We start from the raw sequence: 18,218 nt of genomic DNA on the forward strand, positions 1-18,218 counted from the left end.
AATTTTCTGTAAAATTCAACATTAAGTCCATCTAGACCTGGGGCTTTATTTAGTTTCATTCCTGTACTGTTATTTTTCCTTCACATAAATCACTTTCACTATCACTTAATTTTGGACATTTTTTAATATTGTTAAAGTACTTTTTAGTATCTTCCACATCAGGCTTAGTTGAGGAATATATTTTTTTATAATAGTTAACTTCAAGATTAAGTATTTTTTCTTGATCAGTTATTATATTATTGTTTACATCATACAATCTAGTAATGGTATTTTTGCACTTACTGGCTTTTTCAAGACCTAAGAAGTAAGAAGTATTTTTTTTTCTCCTTCTTCAATCCATTTCACTCTTGATCTTATTTGATTGCCTTTTATTTTATCATTATTTAGATTTCCGAACTCTTGTTCTACTTTCTTTATTTTTTCAGTCAGGGAGGTATTTGTTTTATAATCATTAACTCTGATGTTAGTTGTATGAATTTCATTATTAAGTTGTCTAAGTTGATTTTCTAACACATTGATTGAATCTTTTTTGTTGAGGGCTTTCAATTTACAGAACTGAATTGTACAATCTCGAACCTCTATTTTAAAAGTGTCCGATAAAGTAGCTAGATTTTTTGAATCATTTGCTTTAATTTTATAGTTGTTAATTAGATTTTATATTATTTTAGCTAGATTTCATCGTTTAAAACGCTACTATTTAATTTCCAGTAACGATTCTTCTATTTAGCACACCCATTTTTTTCGCTGCAATTTTTCTCAGTTTTATAAATTATGTATTTGTCTACTGTTTAATATATGTAATTATTTCATTATTTATGTTTTGTATTGCAAACGTTCCTAATGGATTTTTCATGGATTACATGAAAATTTAAGCATATCAAAACTTGACAAAAGTATATATTGTTTGACTGAACATATGCTCCATTTGTAATGTCATTTTGAAATGTTTGTTTGATCACGAAATCAATAAATCACTAGCAGAATGTTATTTATGTCTATTTTTCTAACTTTAAGTGTTCAATATATTACCTTACAGAAATTCAAAAGGCTATGTTACATGTATTTGTAATAATGAATCACGCATCTGTTCAATTTATATATCAACAGTGTTTTGTGACAGCTGAAAATGCACTAAAAACTGATATTGATTTTAGGTTAACATAACATTCCTTCACAGATTTATTCTGAAATTTGTCTGCTTTATCGGGTCGTTGTGCGTTTTCATTTGTATTTTTCATTAAAAAAAAAAACAATCACATACTTATATAATGAGTGAATAAATAGTCAACGATAAATCTTACGGGGCGATGGATCAAATAATTATGATTCAGGACACTACAAAATATAATATATAGCAAGTCTAAGAGGGTACAACATCACAAAAAAACACAATAAAACGAACAATATGTTAGATATTTCGGATAATAGAAGCCAGAGATACTGGACACAAGTGATGGCAGGAAAATCAGTGATGGTAGGGAAAATGAGTGACTCTTCTATGTTTTTTCATTGATGCCCTCTGAGGAAACTGTCTTGAGCTTTCTTATCCATAAACTTTCCCGAGCAAATCTGTCGGCCTTTGACCAATCCTCGTTGTGATCTATGATGGTGATGGTAAGTTTTTTTAGATCAGCTTGGGCGTGCCCAGGTGATCTCAAATGACGACTTACGGGAAGGTTGGGCTTGCTGGTGTAGTCACTACGATGACCATTCATGCGTTTGTTGAATGGCTGTTATGTCTCGCCAACATAATGCATGCCACTTCGACATTGGTGAATGTATATAACATTCTGGGTTTTGCAAGTTACATTACAAAGTATTGTGTACACAGACCCAGTGGAGTGGCAAGTAAATATTTGAGTACTAGTATTCAGTATTTGTTGGCAAGTCATACATCGTTTGTAACCACATGACTTCCACCATCCTGTAGTTGAACAGCTTTTATTAGATGAGACGGCAGCTCTTTTTGACTTGCTGGTTTCCGAAAAGCTAAGACAGGAAGATCGGGAAAGATTTTTGATAATTTTGGTTGATTGGCAATACTTTGCCAATTGGCACGGATCAAACATGAAAAGTTAGTAAAGGCGGGGTTATATGTTAAAACAAATGAAACTATTTTGCTGCGCCTCTTCTTTTTGTACTGTAACAGGTCATTGCGACTGTTATTGTTAGCACGCACACACCCCTTATTTATGTCCCATTTCTTATAACCTCGTTTGGGTAAAAATCCGCGAAGTTCCTGTAACCGCTGAGTGACGGCCTACGCAGGTAGGCAAATCCGCTTTACTCTGAGAGCTTGACTGTATGGGATATTTTTTTGTACAGTGTTTGGGGTGACAGCTTTGGGGAGAAAAGGATGTGTATCTGTAGGTTAACAGAATATTTCACCTGAAGTTAAAAAAGCTTAATTAACTGCATTTATTAGATTTAATATGATCATAAATGGACTATCAGATTTGACCTTCATTTGTAACATTCACACTGCAGATAACAACTATTAGATTTGACGTGATTCGCTATGGTCTTCATTCATAATATCAACATGGCAGATAACAAACTTTTTCTGTGTCTAATACAAAGGTTATTAGATTTTAAACGATCATATGATCTATCAGAAATTACCTTCACTTGTAATATTTACATCGTCGCAGATAACAATGTCACTGTTTCTTAATACATTTAGTTTATATATATGGTAAGTTGTATAAATTAACTGTACGAAAATTATGCTTGGTTTTACTGCAAAAAAAGATATATTTTTTTATCATTTGTTTAAAATTGCCAATATTATTAGTTTCAAAAACAATCAGTATCACTTAGAAATAGCTTTTATTAAAAAAAATTGTGGTATTTTCACCACAATATGTATTTCAAGAACAAACATGTGCATCTAAAACTTTTTTTATGCATGCAATTACACAGGTTCGCTTGTACATGGAATAACTTATGAATTGCAAAACATCGTCAAAAAGTAGGCTTAAAATTATTATCTGTCCTCATCTGTGACGAAAAATCACCTGACTGGATTAATTCGATCATCAGTGATATACAGATAACGTTAACTGATCTATAAACATTCATTACATACATAACACTTCCAGTAATTACATGTAATCTGACAGAACATTCGGAAGTTATTTCATGTTTAACAACGAAACTTGCTGTTAGATCATTTTGAATTTAGAAAAACTCTTTGGCCGTGACTGGCAATATTTTAGTCCAGTTGTTTTCATCAACTCTTCAACGTTAATATAAGGGTATCAAATTATAAGCCTGGTACCTTTGATAACTATTAGATTGTCGAAATGTACTATTGTATTGTTTATTTGTGTATTTCTCTGTTCTGAATATTCTTTTTGTACTATATTCCTGTCATGTTATGTTGTCATTTTAGTGTTATATTGATCATTGCCATAAAACGCGTGGTTTGGCTAGCCACAAAACTAGGTTCCACCCACCATTTATTTTAAATTGCCTGTACAAAGTAAGGGAAATGGCAGCTGTTATCTTATATTTCGTTTCCGTGCATGTGTGTTGCATTGTCTTTTGTTTTTTGTTGCACTTCATTGTTTCTGTTGTTTCGTTGTTTTTTCAGTTGATGTGCTTCCCTCGGTTTTGGTTTGTAACCCGGATTGATTTTCTCTTAATCTGTTTATGACTTTCGAACAGCGGTATACTACTGTTGCCTTTATGTGTATGCATTATAAATAATTTGACAACGAGCATCACCGAAGACACAAGTACATACAGCACTGTAGAATGTATACTGTCTAGAAGTTTTATAATGATATTGATAGAAATCCCCTTTTTCTAGCTCTTCCATGCTCTTGATTTATTTATTTATTTTGTTGAAAAATATGTGTTCGTGTGTTTTTTGAAGCTATTTTGTAAAATTTGGTTTCATTGTATGTTTTAGGTTTACGACCAAAAAAGGGAGATTTTATCATATATAAAATCTAGTTTAAGCAATCCAATTATGTGACAAAAGTTCAATGAAGGATAAAAAAAACTTAATTCATATAGTTTTTTCACTGACCCCCTACCCCTCTCTTAACTTAATTTGGGAAAAATTGATTGACCAATAAGGATATACATCAAATCGATGTCAATAAAAGAAAACTTGCAGCAATTTTGACCCCAACCCCCAAACTATTTGAATGAAGTGTTTTATCCTTCATTGATTTTGTTATGTCGTCCCTAACAAGACGGACTATTCAATTCAACGTTGTTCGTTATTATATCTTTGATTTGATTTTCTTTCTTTATTTAGATGTGCATGAGAAGTCTGACATTCCTGGTTTGTGTTTATTCTGTTCAGTAACTTTTGCGATTCCTTTGTCCTTTTGTATGATTTGTTTTCATAAATGTGATTTGATTTTAAAAATAAAATGTTTAGTAAAACTAATTAATTTTACCTTCCAGCATCTATAGTGTCGATGGTCGATGTAGAATATTTAAAAGCAATCTGACGTCAGTGATAATTTGGAAATATCAACATGGCAAATCAATCTGATAAATTCTGTGACATTTGTCAACGGATGAATATATCAAAACCAGCAGATACATTTTGTCCTCAATGTGAGGATTTTCTGTGTGGGGCTTGTCAGAATCATCATAAGGTAGAAAAGTTATTGAATTCATATCAAACAATTTCTATTGTTGAATATATTAAATTGCCTACGTTTATAAAGAATGTCAACATTAAATGTGCGGATCATGAAAACATCTTTGAATTTTATTGCAAAACCCATGACAATCTATGTTGCAAACGATGCTTGATAACAAGTCACAATGACTGCAATGAGATAACACATATTGAAGATCTTCTGTCTATGTCTGCATCACATAAAACATCAGCGTTAGATGATATTGAGCAAATACTTAAATGTTTAAGTACAAACATTCATACCGCCATAGATGACAGAAAAAGAAATCTTTACGAAATTCAACAACAGAAAGACAAATTATTAGGAAAGATAAAAGAAAAAAGAAGAGGAATTAACAATTTGCTGGATCAATTTGAAAAATCGTTACTTCAAGAATTGTCAGCAGTAGAAAAGGAAAGTAACCAAAAAATGGAGATGGTTATTAAAGAGTTAGAAAATCGAAGTAGCAAAAGTATACAACTTCAAAGCGATATTGCTATTATGAAACGCTGCACATCAAACTTCCAGATTTTCATGGGGGTAAGAGAAATGACAGAGCATGTCTCGTCTGAGGAAAAGCACATCAAATCAATTTGTAATGGCAGTTTGAACAACGTCACCATAGAATGCATATTTAATGATCAACTAAATACTTTTTTCGAAAACATTAACACTCTTGGGAAGATAGAAATGAAAACCATTAAATCGGAAATCTCCTTTTCCTGGGCTGATGATAAAACTGCACAACTGTATACTCCCCGCCAAAAAGCAAGACCATTTAAAGATATTCAGGTCGAACTTGTGCATCGTATTAATACACATGGTCCAGTCCATGGCTGTGTGATAACACCCAGTGGGAAAATATTATTAACTGATTACAACTACGGCATGTTTAAATATGATAAAAATGGAGGCTTTGAGACTAGGATAAATGTCAAATCCTCTCATGCTTTTAGTCTTTCGGTTGTGGATGAAACAACAGTTGCTATTTCGGCAGGTGGATGGGAACAAAACCTAGTCTTAGTTGATATTAACAGTGGTAACATAGTCAAGGAGATTCAGATGAGTGATTGGTGTTTCGGCATTAGTTTCCAAAATGGATCATACATAGTAAGTACAAATAGCAAAGGAATTCAAATCATTAGAACGCCTCAAGAAAACGTAACAAATGTAATGAGTGTTTCAGGAGTTCACGGAAATGATTCTTATATAACATCATGCCAAAACTTTATTGTTCATTCTGACTGTACTTCTGATGCCATCATATGTTATAACTTGAAGGGAGGAGTTCTATGGAGTTACAAAGACCCTATTTTGAGAACACCATGCGGTATCACCTTAGACTCTGATTCAAATATCTACGTTGCCGGTTCGGCATCAAACAATATAGTATTGATATCACCAGATGGAGTAAACGCTAGGCAGCTATTAGATTCCAGCCATGGAATATTAGATCCCCGTGCAATTTATTATGATAAAAAAGATAATGTTTTGCTAGTGGCAAATTATAAAGGATCTGCATTTGTATACGCTATTTCGTAATCATTATGGGAAAAAAATCACTCTATTGTAGTATATGTGTCTTGACTGTTTAAACACACACCATTTTAATTACTTTTGTATTGTTAATGAAGAAAGGACTAGTAAAAAATGTCTATTGATAATCTCAGATGTATTTTGTCAGCGACGGCAACTCCAGAATACGAGATATCCGTGTGCTAACTTTGGTGTTGTTTGTGGGATATCAAACGCTTTCATGTATTTTATTTTTCATTGTTTTTTTTTTGTTAATGCTCAATGATTTATCAATTAATTATTGTTTATTATTATGACAACAAAGAAAAGAAAAAAAGGGTTACATTTGTTCAATGGAACAGCGTGTATATGTACAAATAGTTTAACAGCTATGAGTGAGCGTCTTTCTCACATTTTGATTTTTATATCTTTACAGTACTATTAAATGATTTATATATACTAAAACACACCCGTGATATCGCGGATCCGTGACTGAATTAAAGTATATAACAATGCGTAAGCCTTATTTGAGTATTGGTATTGTCATCTGATAAGGTCAGGTTAATTATAAGATACACTATTTTCTCTGCTTTCAGAATTTTCCTGTTTGAACCCGTCGATCTGGAACTTATCAATTATTGGTATATTAACTATTTGGAAAACGAAAAGTCATGAAGATTTTTTAGTATTCCTATTATTATCTTAGAAAGTCTTACTGATTAAAATACTACAATAGGGAACAATTTGACAATGCTTGAATTTAGTAGTGTTAATCCCGTGATTATGACCCGTGTATATAGCAAAATCCTAGATACACCGTTTGGTGGTGCGCCTGTCAGATGCGAAACATATAGATAAGGGAATAGGTAACAGGTGAATATACTATTGATGTCGGTATCGGATTCGACCTGGGACTTGTTAATTATTGGCAATATTAATTATGTGGAAAACTAAAGGGTCTGGAGTGGTGTAATTTTTAATATATATTAGCTATATATAAAGTTGAATTCTTTGATTTGTTGTTTTTACCCGATGACGGCTGACAAATTGGACCTCGTTATTCTAGTATAATATATATCAACTCTGACTCTGTTGCACAAGTCTTAATTTGATTAAAACTTTTTTTCATTGAAAGACAATTACAAATATTCAGTACCTTATATCCAAAACATACCTTGAAAATGTCAAATTTCCATTAAAAAAGACGACTTCTTGGAAATCGAGGCGTATGTTCACCTATCATTAAAACATTCTAATTTGTATACGACACCCAAAAAAGTATGCGTCGTATTAAGCTATCGTGTCATTGTCTGCGTCGTCTGCGTCGTCCGAATTCGCATTTAGTTTCCTGACAATAACTTTAGTTTTATTAAATGAACCTTTATCAATGTTTAAATGAAGGTTAATTACTACGAAAGGAAGATTGGGATTGATTTTGGAGGTTATGGTCCAAACAGTTTTGAAATTAGGGGCCAAAAAGGGGGCCCGAAATAAGCATGTTTGTAGTTTTCAAACTATTACTTGTGTTGTAGTATATGAATCTCTGAAATTATACTACAAGTTTCCAAACCATGAAGGGCTAGTTAGTTTTGATTTTGGGAGTTATGGTCCCACTAGTTTAGGAATAAGGAGCCAAAAAGGGGACCAAAAATTAAGCATTTTTGTAGTTTTCAAACAATAACTTGTATGAATCTCTCTGAAATTATAAGACAAGTTTCAATACCATGACGGGATAGTTAGTACTGACTTTGGGGAGTTATGGCTAAAAATGTTTTGGAATAAGGGGCACACTTCTTGTGAATAATGTATAAAGAAATGTCAATTTATGGATAATTGCCAAAAAAAGTGGGTTGTGGTATTTTTCAATTGATTTTTTTTTCCAAATTTTTAAAATTTCACATTTTTGGAAAGTTATAATTGTGCAATAGATTTGTAAGATCTTGACATTTGTTCTGTGTAATAAACCAATATTATGTCAAACATTTGATCACAATCAAAATAAAGAGCTGTATCAAGCTTGAATGTTTTGTCCATACTTTCGCCAACTGTTCAGGGTCGTATAAAGCTGCTCCCTGCGGAGCACCTGGTTCTAGTGTAAATTTATTCATGTTTAGTAGCAAACAAATATGTAAGAATCAACATCATCTGAACTAATCACTAACTGATTCAACATGATCAAATTAAAGAAGGATGATCTCAAAGGGTATAAAGCATGTTGTGATTCATTGATTCGGGTTTGTGATTTCATACACATATTGAACCAATCATAATACTTGATTTCATCAAATCTAAGGGGAAAATTTAATATTTGCAAAGAAGAATATCTTGACCTTTCCAAGGTAGGGATAGGTTTCAAAAAAAGACTCTTAATCATTGAATATAACTCGTCACTTGTAATTTGCTGAAAAGTCTGCCCTGTCGAGGCTGACATAATGCGGATTATTTAAGTGAGAACCCGGTTTGAATCAAAGTATTACATGCTTTGCTTTATTTGCAATGCACTTATACCTTCCTAAATCTCAAATGTAAAGGTTATCTGTATATTCACATAAGCTCATATATAACTTAGTTATCCAAGAAACCATGAATAAGAGAGAGGCGACGGATACCAAAGGGACATTTACAAAAATACGAAAGTACAATGACAACGTCATGGCTAAAAAGTTTTCGATATAGACTAACAGTTCACAAAACACAACATAAAAAACAAAGACTGAGCTACACGTAGCCCAACAAAAATTAAGGATATCAGGTATTCCGGAAGGTAAGCATATCCTACTTTAAATGTGGCACCCGTGACGGTGTTTATGCTAGTACAAACCCAGTGATAATTCTAATTCAGTATGTCAAATTGAGGGTATAAAATGGAAAAGGTTGTAGTTACGAAAATTAGGACAAATCCGTTGTCATCTGTGAAACGGATACATAAAAATATGTACACATTATCATCATTCCGTAATGGTACACCAAATATAGTTGACCAACTGCAAGCTCCTGCTTTATTCCCCTTTAAAAATGTCCTGTACCAAGTCAGGAAGATGGCCATTGTTATTTTATTGTTCGTTTCTGTGTGTGTTGCATTTTAATGTTTTGTCGTTTGTTTTCTCTTATTTTTGAGATATTAAGATAAGACGTGGCACGGTACTTGTTTATCCAAAATTCATGTATTTGGTCTAGATGTTATATATGTTATTCTCGTGGATTTTGTCTGATGCTTGGTCCGTTTCTGTGTGTGTTGCGTTTCGGTGTTGTGTCATTGTTCTCCTCTTATATCTAATGCGTTTCCCTCGGTTTGAGTTTGTTACCCCAATTTTGTTTTTCGTCCATGTATTTATGAGTTTTGACCAGCGGTATACTACTGTTACCTTTATCTATAGTATCTGAGAAACAAGCCTCATCACACAACTTAACCTTGAACACTTATTCATGATTTGGGTTAAGAACAAATCAAATGATTCCTGTCAGACAGACATGTACACTTTACCAACATTTCAGATACCAAATGTAGTTGACCTGTTGTGTATTATTTGAAAAACAGCCCAAAACACTAGCACTTACAATTTACCAACGAAACTTCAACACTGATCCATGAAAAAGTGTCAAGGTCAGATGAAATCTGCCAGATACAATCATACACCAAATTTGGTTGACCTAAAGCTTTTTTAAGAAACGGACCTAACGATGAAGCCTTGACCTTTCACCATTATTCTTAATAAACTTAACAATTGACCAATGAGACATGAAACATAATATGAGGTTGAGGTCAGAGGAAACATGTCAAGCTGACATTTACAATGTACAATCATTCTTAACACGTCGATTTAACCATGAAACGTTTATCAGGACCTCAATGGACATTTGACACACAGAAATTTTGTAACATAAGAGATATGAATACACTGAGTACATGAAGTATTCCTATATCTATTATTCTTCAAATTTAATTTCGTTGCAGTGGAGACAAAATATGTTGTTCAACAAGAAGTTAACGATGGCTTTTTAAAAAATATTTCCCAAATTTTGCTCTGAATTCTGTACTGTCATAAAAAAAGAGAGGTTTTATTAAATTTTTTAAGCATTTTATAAGCATGGTAAATGTCTGAAAATGTAATAGATTTCACTTTAAACTTCAAACTGAACCTGAATAATGATGATGCCCACAATATAGATGCTGATGGCAAAAGGCAGAATCCCTATATCACACTTCTGCGACATAAATACCTCATGCAATGACGTAAAAGAGATGGTATGTATACTTGAAAGTTTAGACACAGGGGACATTAACAAGTGTTGCCAACTACCATATGTATTGATAGGTGGAAATGGAAAAAATCCATATGAGCTGTGATCTATATGGGTATGATAAAATTGAGAAAGGGAGTGGGGAATGTGTCAAAGGGACAACAACCCGACAATGTATTGATCTAAAAAACAAAAAGCTGCAAATCAATTTATAAATAAAGAGAGTTGTTCAATTGACTTAGTTAGTGACAAAAACAATGTACTAATAAATGATAAAAAAAATGTTGAAAGCCATACAGTTGCCTATAAATGTTCACATTCACTTCATGTGATATATTTCCCATTGGCAATTATACCTCTTATATTATTTTTTTCTTCTTATTAATTTGTACGTTGAAACTTTGTGTCCTTTGTCATTTTTTCAGGTTTTTTTTCTTCTGATTATTGATGATACATGCCCTTGTTACTGTATTTTTATAGACTAAGTGTTATTTTGTACTTTTATACCCTGTTTAAATTAGGGGGATACTTAAGTGTTTAAAAACAAGTAATAACCAGCAAAATATTTAATGTGTCTGTTCAAAGCCAAAATTTGAACATCATTTTGTTGATTTACACTGGTTGCTGATTATTATAACTGTTACATGTGTAATTACAAATAATGTTTTGTTCTTAAATAAACTGTTACAAGGAAGATCAGATGCCCGAAATTTTGAAAGTGTTTATTTAATTTGTTAATTCTTATTTATGTCCCTTCTACATGTTTTTGTTATGCAGAGGCTTTTCTAGTTACGTAACAGTATCCTATAGGTTTAGCTCGTCAAACAGGTGAAATAAGGCTGCAATATGACATGACGACAAACATGACAAAGAAATATGCATTTTGTCATCATTGTTCATTTTTTTTAAATTTAATATACATTTTGTACAACATGATATATAACAATGATCATAAATTTCTCATTTTTAGTTCAGAAATTTTGTTTCCTATGAATGCAAAAAAAAAGTATTTTATTACAATAAAAGTACATTTTATTTGCCTTTTTCTAAAATGTTACCCTCTTTTAACATCATATTAAAACTCTACTCCAACTGTTGAACACACTTCTTTCATTCTTTGTTGCAATTGACTTTTGTCTCATTCACAATCTATTTCAACATTCTAAATTGATTGCAATTTTAGCTTTTACTTTACAACATTTCTATCCATGACCTAATCTTCCTTACAAAATTATTTTCCTCTTGTCTGTTCTTTACGTTTCAACCTATGATGAGGAAACGATGGCATAAACTCTGGTTCACACGAATTTTTAATTCAACGATATATATAGTTTATAGAGCCAGAGATAGACGAACAAATTATATCGTTGAATTAAAAATGATAAGAATGGAGAAAGAGAATAATGGGATTCCAATCAGCGGTCTTAGAGAAATTAACATTTTGCTTAATCTTCGACATACCAATATTGTTGAAATGTCTGAAGTTGTCGTAGGAAGGAGTCTTGAAAGTATTTTTGTAGTAATGGAATACTGTGAACAAGATCTTGCTTCTTGAATGGACATTATGTCTGTCCCGTTCACAGCGGTTCAGGTCAAATATATTATAATTCAGTTATTAAAAGCACTGAGGTATTTGCATGAACATTTCATCCTTCACCGAAATGTAAAAGCATCAAATTTATTTATGACAGATAAAGGCTGCGTTAAAATTGCTTTTCCATATGTCCCTCTCCTACTCGGCTCAGTATTTAAAGTCACGTAATTCTCCATGTCTTGAATCTACAGGAAGGTCAATCCATTCTCCAGACAAAATTGCAATATTTCTAGGCCTGTCGTCTGATAAAGCCTGTGAACGGAAATGTGAGGTCATTGTCTGAAAATGTATGCTTTTCTTCAGAATTTTAATAACAGATACCTCACAAGGAGCCATTTCCCTTTCATTTTATCATAACAGTATTTCTTACGCTACACGTACTTCCTGCCACACATTTACCATCAATCTTTTGTAGGGCATTGATAAGATTTCAGAATCTTAAAAAATCTCAGATGAGGACTTATTAAGGTTATTTTTGTTTTGTGATTTAGTCATGTCGTGTACTGTATATGTAATGATATATTTTCCCGAAGTTTGACACTGTTCCTTTCCCTGATGGATTACGATTATTACATTTAAAGTGATCATATGACTTATCAATATCGCCTTCGTTTGTAGTATTCACACTGTCGATAATAGTAATTATAAATATCTGGTAAGTTGAATTTTTGTTTTAATAAGAAAGTATTTAACAATTTCCTATCAAAGCCAGACTATTTCCTTTTACACGTAATGTTAGTAAACCTAGCAAACACACAACCCGTCTAAATATCTAAACTATCAATACTTTGTGAACCTTTTGCTAAAAATAGCCACAAATTAACCTTGAATAAAGATTTTTAAAAATGGCCTTGTTTACACCACAAAATTTACTTTCCACATAATAGGTTTCGAACAGGTGTATACTATTATATATAAGGTATGGTTGGAAAATAAATTAATATGGCATATTAGTGATTTATAGGGTCGTTTGAACGAAACAGGTGAAGATGAAGGTAAGATTATTTTCGTCAAGAATGGTCTATCGAGTTCTCGTATACATTAGGTAGACAATACAGGTGAATAACATTTCAATAACACATATCTGAGAGAATGATAGAGCAGATTGTTACCCCGAGAAAAAAATTTTAACCGCATCGAAGCCAAGGTTGACAGTGCTTTTTCGAGGGGTACCAATATGCCATATCACCCTCTCAGCTATGTGTTAATCAATGTATTATACTGAATGTCCTTTCATTATTGTCTTTTACAGATTAATTTTATTTAAAAAAATAATCTATGACGTCACGTACATAACAACGTTACGGGTATTAAAAAAAACAAGAGTTAGGCAACATGTTTTATTTTTTTTTGTTTCGATATTCAAATAATAAAATCTGAAGCAAAACGTAGAACAATGTAGAACATAAGCATTATATTTAATTACTTGATGTAAGTTCAATTCATTTTCCTTAAAGTTATTGATTTTTTATTGGTCTAGACGAGAGGGTAACCTTAAAAAAATTACCCAGTCAGCCATGTTAAAGAGTAAATTAATACCCTCGTATTAGCCAATCAAAATATTGCCTTTTTTTTTAACAAAATATGGCTTTTTAACATGAAATATAACAAAGTCAAATGACAGTAGTAATAAATCTAAAAATTAAAATAAAATTTTCAATTTTGATAATTGGCTGCAAATTATCAATAGAAGGCAAATATCTAGGGTTTTAGCATGTTGCACATTTCACAGATAATATCGGATATGTTCATTACGTCGTATTACAATCCCCTTCCCTTTCATGAATGTGACCTACCGAATTAGACTATCTACCGGAATTGTTATAACATGAGCAACTGGACGGTGCCTCATGTGGAGCAGGATTTGCTTACCCTTTCGGAGCACCTGAGATCACCTCTAGTTTTTGGTGGGGTTCGTGTTGCTTATTCCATAGTTTTCTATGTTGTGCCATGTGTAGCCTTGTTTGTCTGTTTGTCTTTTTCATTTTTAGCCATGGCGTTGTCAGTTTATTTTCGATTTATGAGTTTGACTGTTCCTCTGGTATCTTTCGTTCCTCTGGTATCTTTCGTCCCTCCTTAAATATGCTCGCGTAAAAAACTGATTGCACATGAGGTTTTCAAATGCAAATTAGATGAGCATTTTATGAGAGAAAAAAGTAAAATATGAAACTAATTTGCATGTTAAAAAAAAACTCACCGGAAAATACTCATATGAAATTTAATTGTTTATATGTATGTGCATTTTATCAAGTTGCTCATATAAGCAGCTGCTAACATGCTGTACACGTGCATATAAGTTGACCCATTTGTTTTTGTTATCTTAATGATTTCCAGAGAATGATGATTTAAGATCAAAACAAAATAACTGCTTAAAAAAGGGATAATTTTTGAAACAAATTTATTCATCTCATAATTATTTAAAAATATAGTGATTTCATACCTCTGATCTGAAAAGGTGACAACGTTATCTAAAACCTTTAAATATTTTTTTTAATCGCTGGACCTGGCTATTTATACACTATTCTTGTACAAATTAACCAATGTTGATAACAAACGGTAGTTTTTATATGAACAGCTCTTAAAACTCTGAACAATACAATTTTATTTCATTTTCAGTTTATTACTGTTCAGACAGACAATAATTAAATCTAGTACTAACATAAAAAATATGTATAATGTTTTACTTTAATTTCCTATATAAAATTTTGAAAAACATTTTAAAGTAAAAAAAAACTGTATCAAGTTAGGAATGTGACAGTTGTTTTCATCTGTTTTATCATGTTTATGTGGTTGAGCTTTGGATTTCAACATTTAATTATTTGAATTTTCCTTGGAGTTCAGTATTTTTGTCATTTTACTCATTTATGCATAAATATGATTCCCCTTTGGGTTTGGATATACATTTTTCCTTTTGAGTTTTATCAGCTCTTCAAACTTTTTATTATGTTTTGCACTTTAAAATGTTATCGCCTCCAGCATCGATCACTGAACATGCATTAGGTGCAGTTAAAATAAATGTACCGTTTAAATTTATGATAAAGATAGAAAACCATTTCTTCTGTGCTTTTGATTTATTTACTCCTTTTTCAAATAAATGGTGATGACATTGGTTGTTGCACTGTAATGGTTTTGTCATTTTGGTGTTTTAGTTTTTAACATGTTCCAGATACGCTAAGAGGGAGTTTCTTGTCAACATAAAACTAGTTTATTCCAATATTTTGTGTTCCTGGACCCAGTTAAAAAATGTATTCCCCCATGTATTGCTCGTTATTTGTTTCGTGGTCTAGTGAGTGTGGTTTGGGTGATGAAGTGTTACTCTTTGTATTGTAAAATATGTTTTGGAGAATTTCTGTCGTTTCTCTTTTAATTTTTTTATTTATTCTTAACCGTTAATTGACTATAATTGAGGTGTATATAAAGGTATAATATAACTGCTTACTTTATTTACAGCATTGAAGATTAGATCGTCGATATGGAATATTTAGCAACAATCTAACAAAAGTGATAATTCCGTAATAACTAATCTTATAATTTTGACATGGCAGAAAATTCGCCTGAATTTTGTGACATTTGTCAACGCTTGGACATTTCAAAGCCAGCAGATGCATTTTGTCCCAAATGTGAGGATTTTCTTTGTGTGGGTTGTCAGAATCATCATAAGGTAGCAAAATTATCAAACACACATGAGACGACATCCATTATTGAATACAAAAAATTGCCTACATTTATAAAGAATATCAGCATTAAATGTGAGGATCATGAAAACATTCTTGAATTTTTTTGCAAAAAACACGACAATCTCTGTTGCAAACAATGCTTGATATCAAGTCACAGGGACTGCAAAGAGATAACACTTATTGACGATCTTCTATCAATGCCTACATTCCACAAATCATCACCGTTAGATGATATTGATCAAATACTTCAATATACTGGTGAAAACATTCACACCGCTATAAAAGACAGAAAAAGAAATCTTACCGAAATACGACAACAGAAAGAAATTTTGTTAAAAGAGGTAAACAAGAAAAGACAAGAAATGAACGACTTGCTGGACCATTTGGAAAAAACATTACTTCAGAAATTGTCGGAAGTAGAACAGGAAAGTCACAAACAAATGGAGGTTGTTATTAAAGACCTGAAAGAACGTAGAAGCAAAATCATTCAACTTCAAAGCGATCTTGCACTTATCAAAGAAAGCGCATCCAGCCTACAGATTTTCATGGGAATAAGAGAACTAAAAGAATCTGCCTCGTCTGAAGAGAAGCACATCAAATCATTACATTGTAGTGGCAGTTTAAACAACATCACTATAGAATGTATATTTGATGATCAACTCAAACCCCTTATCGAGAATACTAGGAATCTTGGAAAGGTAGAGGTGAAAAACGCCGAAACTCAAATATCCTTTTCCTGGGCTGGTGATAAATCGGCACAACTGTATACTCCGTCTCAAATAGCACAACCATTAGCAAAACCAATAAAAGATATTCAGGCCAAACTTGTGCACAGTTTTAAAACATGTACTAGAATCACTGGTTGTGCTATGTTACCGACTGGGAAAATATTATTATCAGATTACAACCACGGCATATTAAAATATGACAGAAATGGAGTCTTCGAGTCTAAGATAGCTATCGAATCTTCTAGTGCATTTAGTCTTGCGGTTGTGGACGACACAACGGTTGTTATATCAGGTGGGGCACATAACAAATGCTTGTTTCTTGTTGATATCAAAAGTGGTAACATAATCAAGAAGGTTGACGTGCAGAATTGGTGTTACGGTGTTAGTTTCCAAGATGAATCGTACATAGTCAATACACATTGGAAAGGAATTAAAATAGTTGGTACTTCACAAGAGATTGTAGCGAATAAAAAACGTTTTTCAAACGCAACAGGGAAGGATTCTTACGTTGCCTCATGCAAAACTTGTATCGTTCATTCTGACTTCCATTATGATACCATTACATGTTTTAACTTCAAGGGTGAATTACTATGGACATACAAAGCCTCTACCCTAAGAAAACCATGTGGTATCACCTTCGATTCTGATTCCAATATCTATGTTGCCGGTTCTGCATCAAACAATATAGTGATGATATCGCCAGACGGGATGAATGCTAAGCAGCTTTTAGATTCTAGCCATGGAATATTAGATCCCCGTGCCATTTATTTTGATAAAAAAGATAACGTTTTGTTAGTGGCAAATCATCAAGAATCTGCCTTTGTATACATTGTTTTGTAATTATTTTTAACAATCTTAAAATTAAACAATTTCAAATTCATTCTTTTGTAATTTAAATGTTATAATTGCTAAAAGCACCATTTTAAATACTTTTGTATAGTAAATGGAAAAAAGACTAGTCATGAATGAATATTTGATAATTTCAGACTGCCAGCGACGACAACTTTAGAATTAGAGATATCCGTGTGCTGACTTTGCTGTTCTTTATTGGGTTACGTTTTTGTGTATTTTTGTTTTTGGATTTGCAAATGCTCAATGACTTATCAATTTATTATTTCTGTGTAATTATGACAACATTGAATAGATTGGTTATATGTGTTCATTAGGACTGCATGTATCTGTACATATATATTGTAACAGCCATAGGTGAACTTCTTATTACATTTTGAATATTATATTTTACAGAATTTGTGGCTTATATAAATTAACACTGATTCTATTGCACATTTGATTAATACATTTTTGTATATTCCGAGACAGTACAAATATGTAGTATCAAATTTTCAAGCTTGTCAAATTTCCATAATATAGTCGACTAGTTTCAAATAGAAGGACAAGCGAATGTACACCTATCAACATGATCAATATATTAAACATTTTAAACAATTATTTTAAGTGTTAATTTATTCGTCATTTGTATCGAACAAATAGTGTAAGAACCGATCCAATTAAAACCAATATGAATATTTAAATTAACTTATTTAAATTGTTTAAATTAAAAGAAGGATAAGTTATAAAGTGAATTTCTATAAGTGAATTTGAAGGATTAAATAGAAAACATTTTATTTGGTCGAAATTTCCCGATGAAGTTGCATTTAGCTGTATTTGGCAAAAAATTTTGGAATTTTGGTCCTCAATGCTCTTCAACTTCGTACTTTATTCGGCCTTTTTAAACTTTTTTGGATTCGAGCGTCACTGACGAGTCTGTTGGAGACGAAACGCGCGTCTGGCGTATACTAAATTTAGTCTTGGTATC

At 32.2% G+C, this 18,218-nt stretch overlaps 2 protein-coding genes across 2 annotated transcripts; both read left to right on the plus strand.

Annotated features, from left to right (window-relative positions):
• Positions 1 to 4,496: 4,496 nt before the first annotated feature.
• LOC134701270 (uncharacterized) lies at positions 4,497 to 6,188 on the plus strand. The gene has a single exon (XM_063562396.1). The coding sequence runs from the start codon at positions 4,497 to 4,499 to the stop codon at positions 6,186 to 6,188; it is 1,692 nt and encodes a 563-aa protein (XP_063418466.1).
• A 6,382-nt stretch (positions 6,189 to 12,570) lies between these two features.
• LOC134701296 (tripartite motif-containing protein 2-like) lies at positions 12,571 to 17,806 on the plus strand. Its single transcript, XM_063562430.1, has 2 exons — positions 12,571 to 12,652; positions 15,448 to 17,806. Exon 2 carries the CDS (start codon positions 15,536 to 15,538, stop codon positions 17,240 to 17,242), a length of 1,707 nt encoding a protein of 568 aa, XP_063418500.1. The 5' UTR covers positions 12,571 to 12,652; positions 15,448 to 15,535; the 3' UTR covers positions 17,243 to 17,806.
• Positions 17,807 to 18,218: the final 412 nt, after the last annotated feature.

This window comes from Mytilus trossulus, unplaced genomic scaffold (assembly GCF_036588685.1).
Source record: "Mytilus trossulus isolate FHL-02 unplaced genomic scaffold, PNRI_Mtr1.1.1.hap1 h1tg000234l__unscaffolded, whole genome shotgun sequence".
In the NCBI taxonomy this organism is placed as follows: domain Eukaryota; kingdom Metazoa; phylum Mollusca; class Bivalvia; order Mytilida; family Mytilidae; genus Mytilus; species Mytilus trossulus.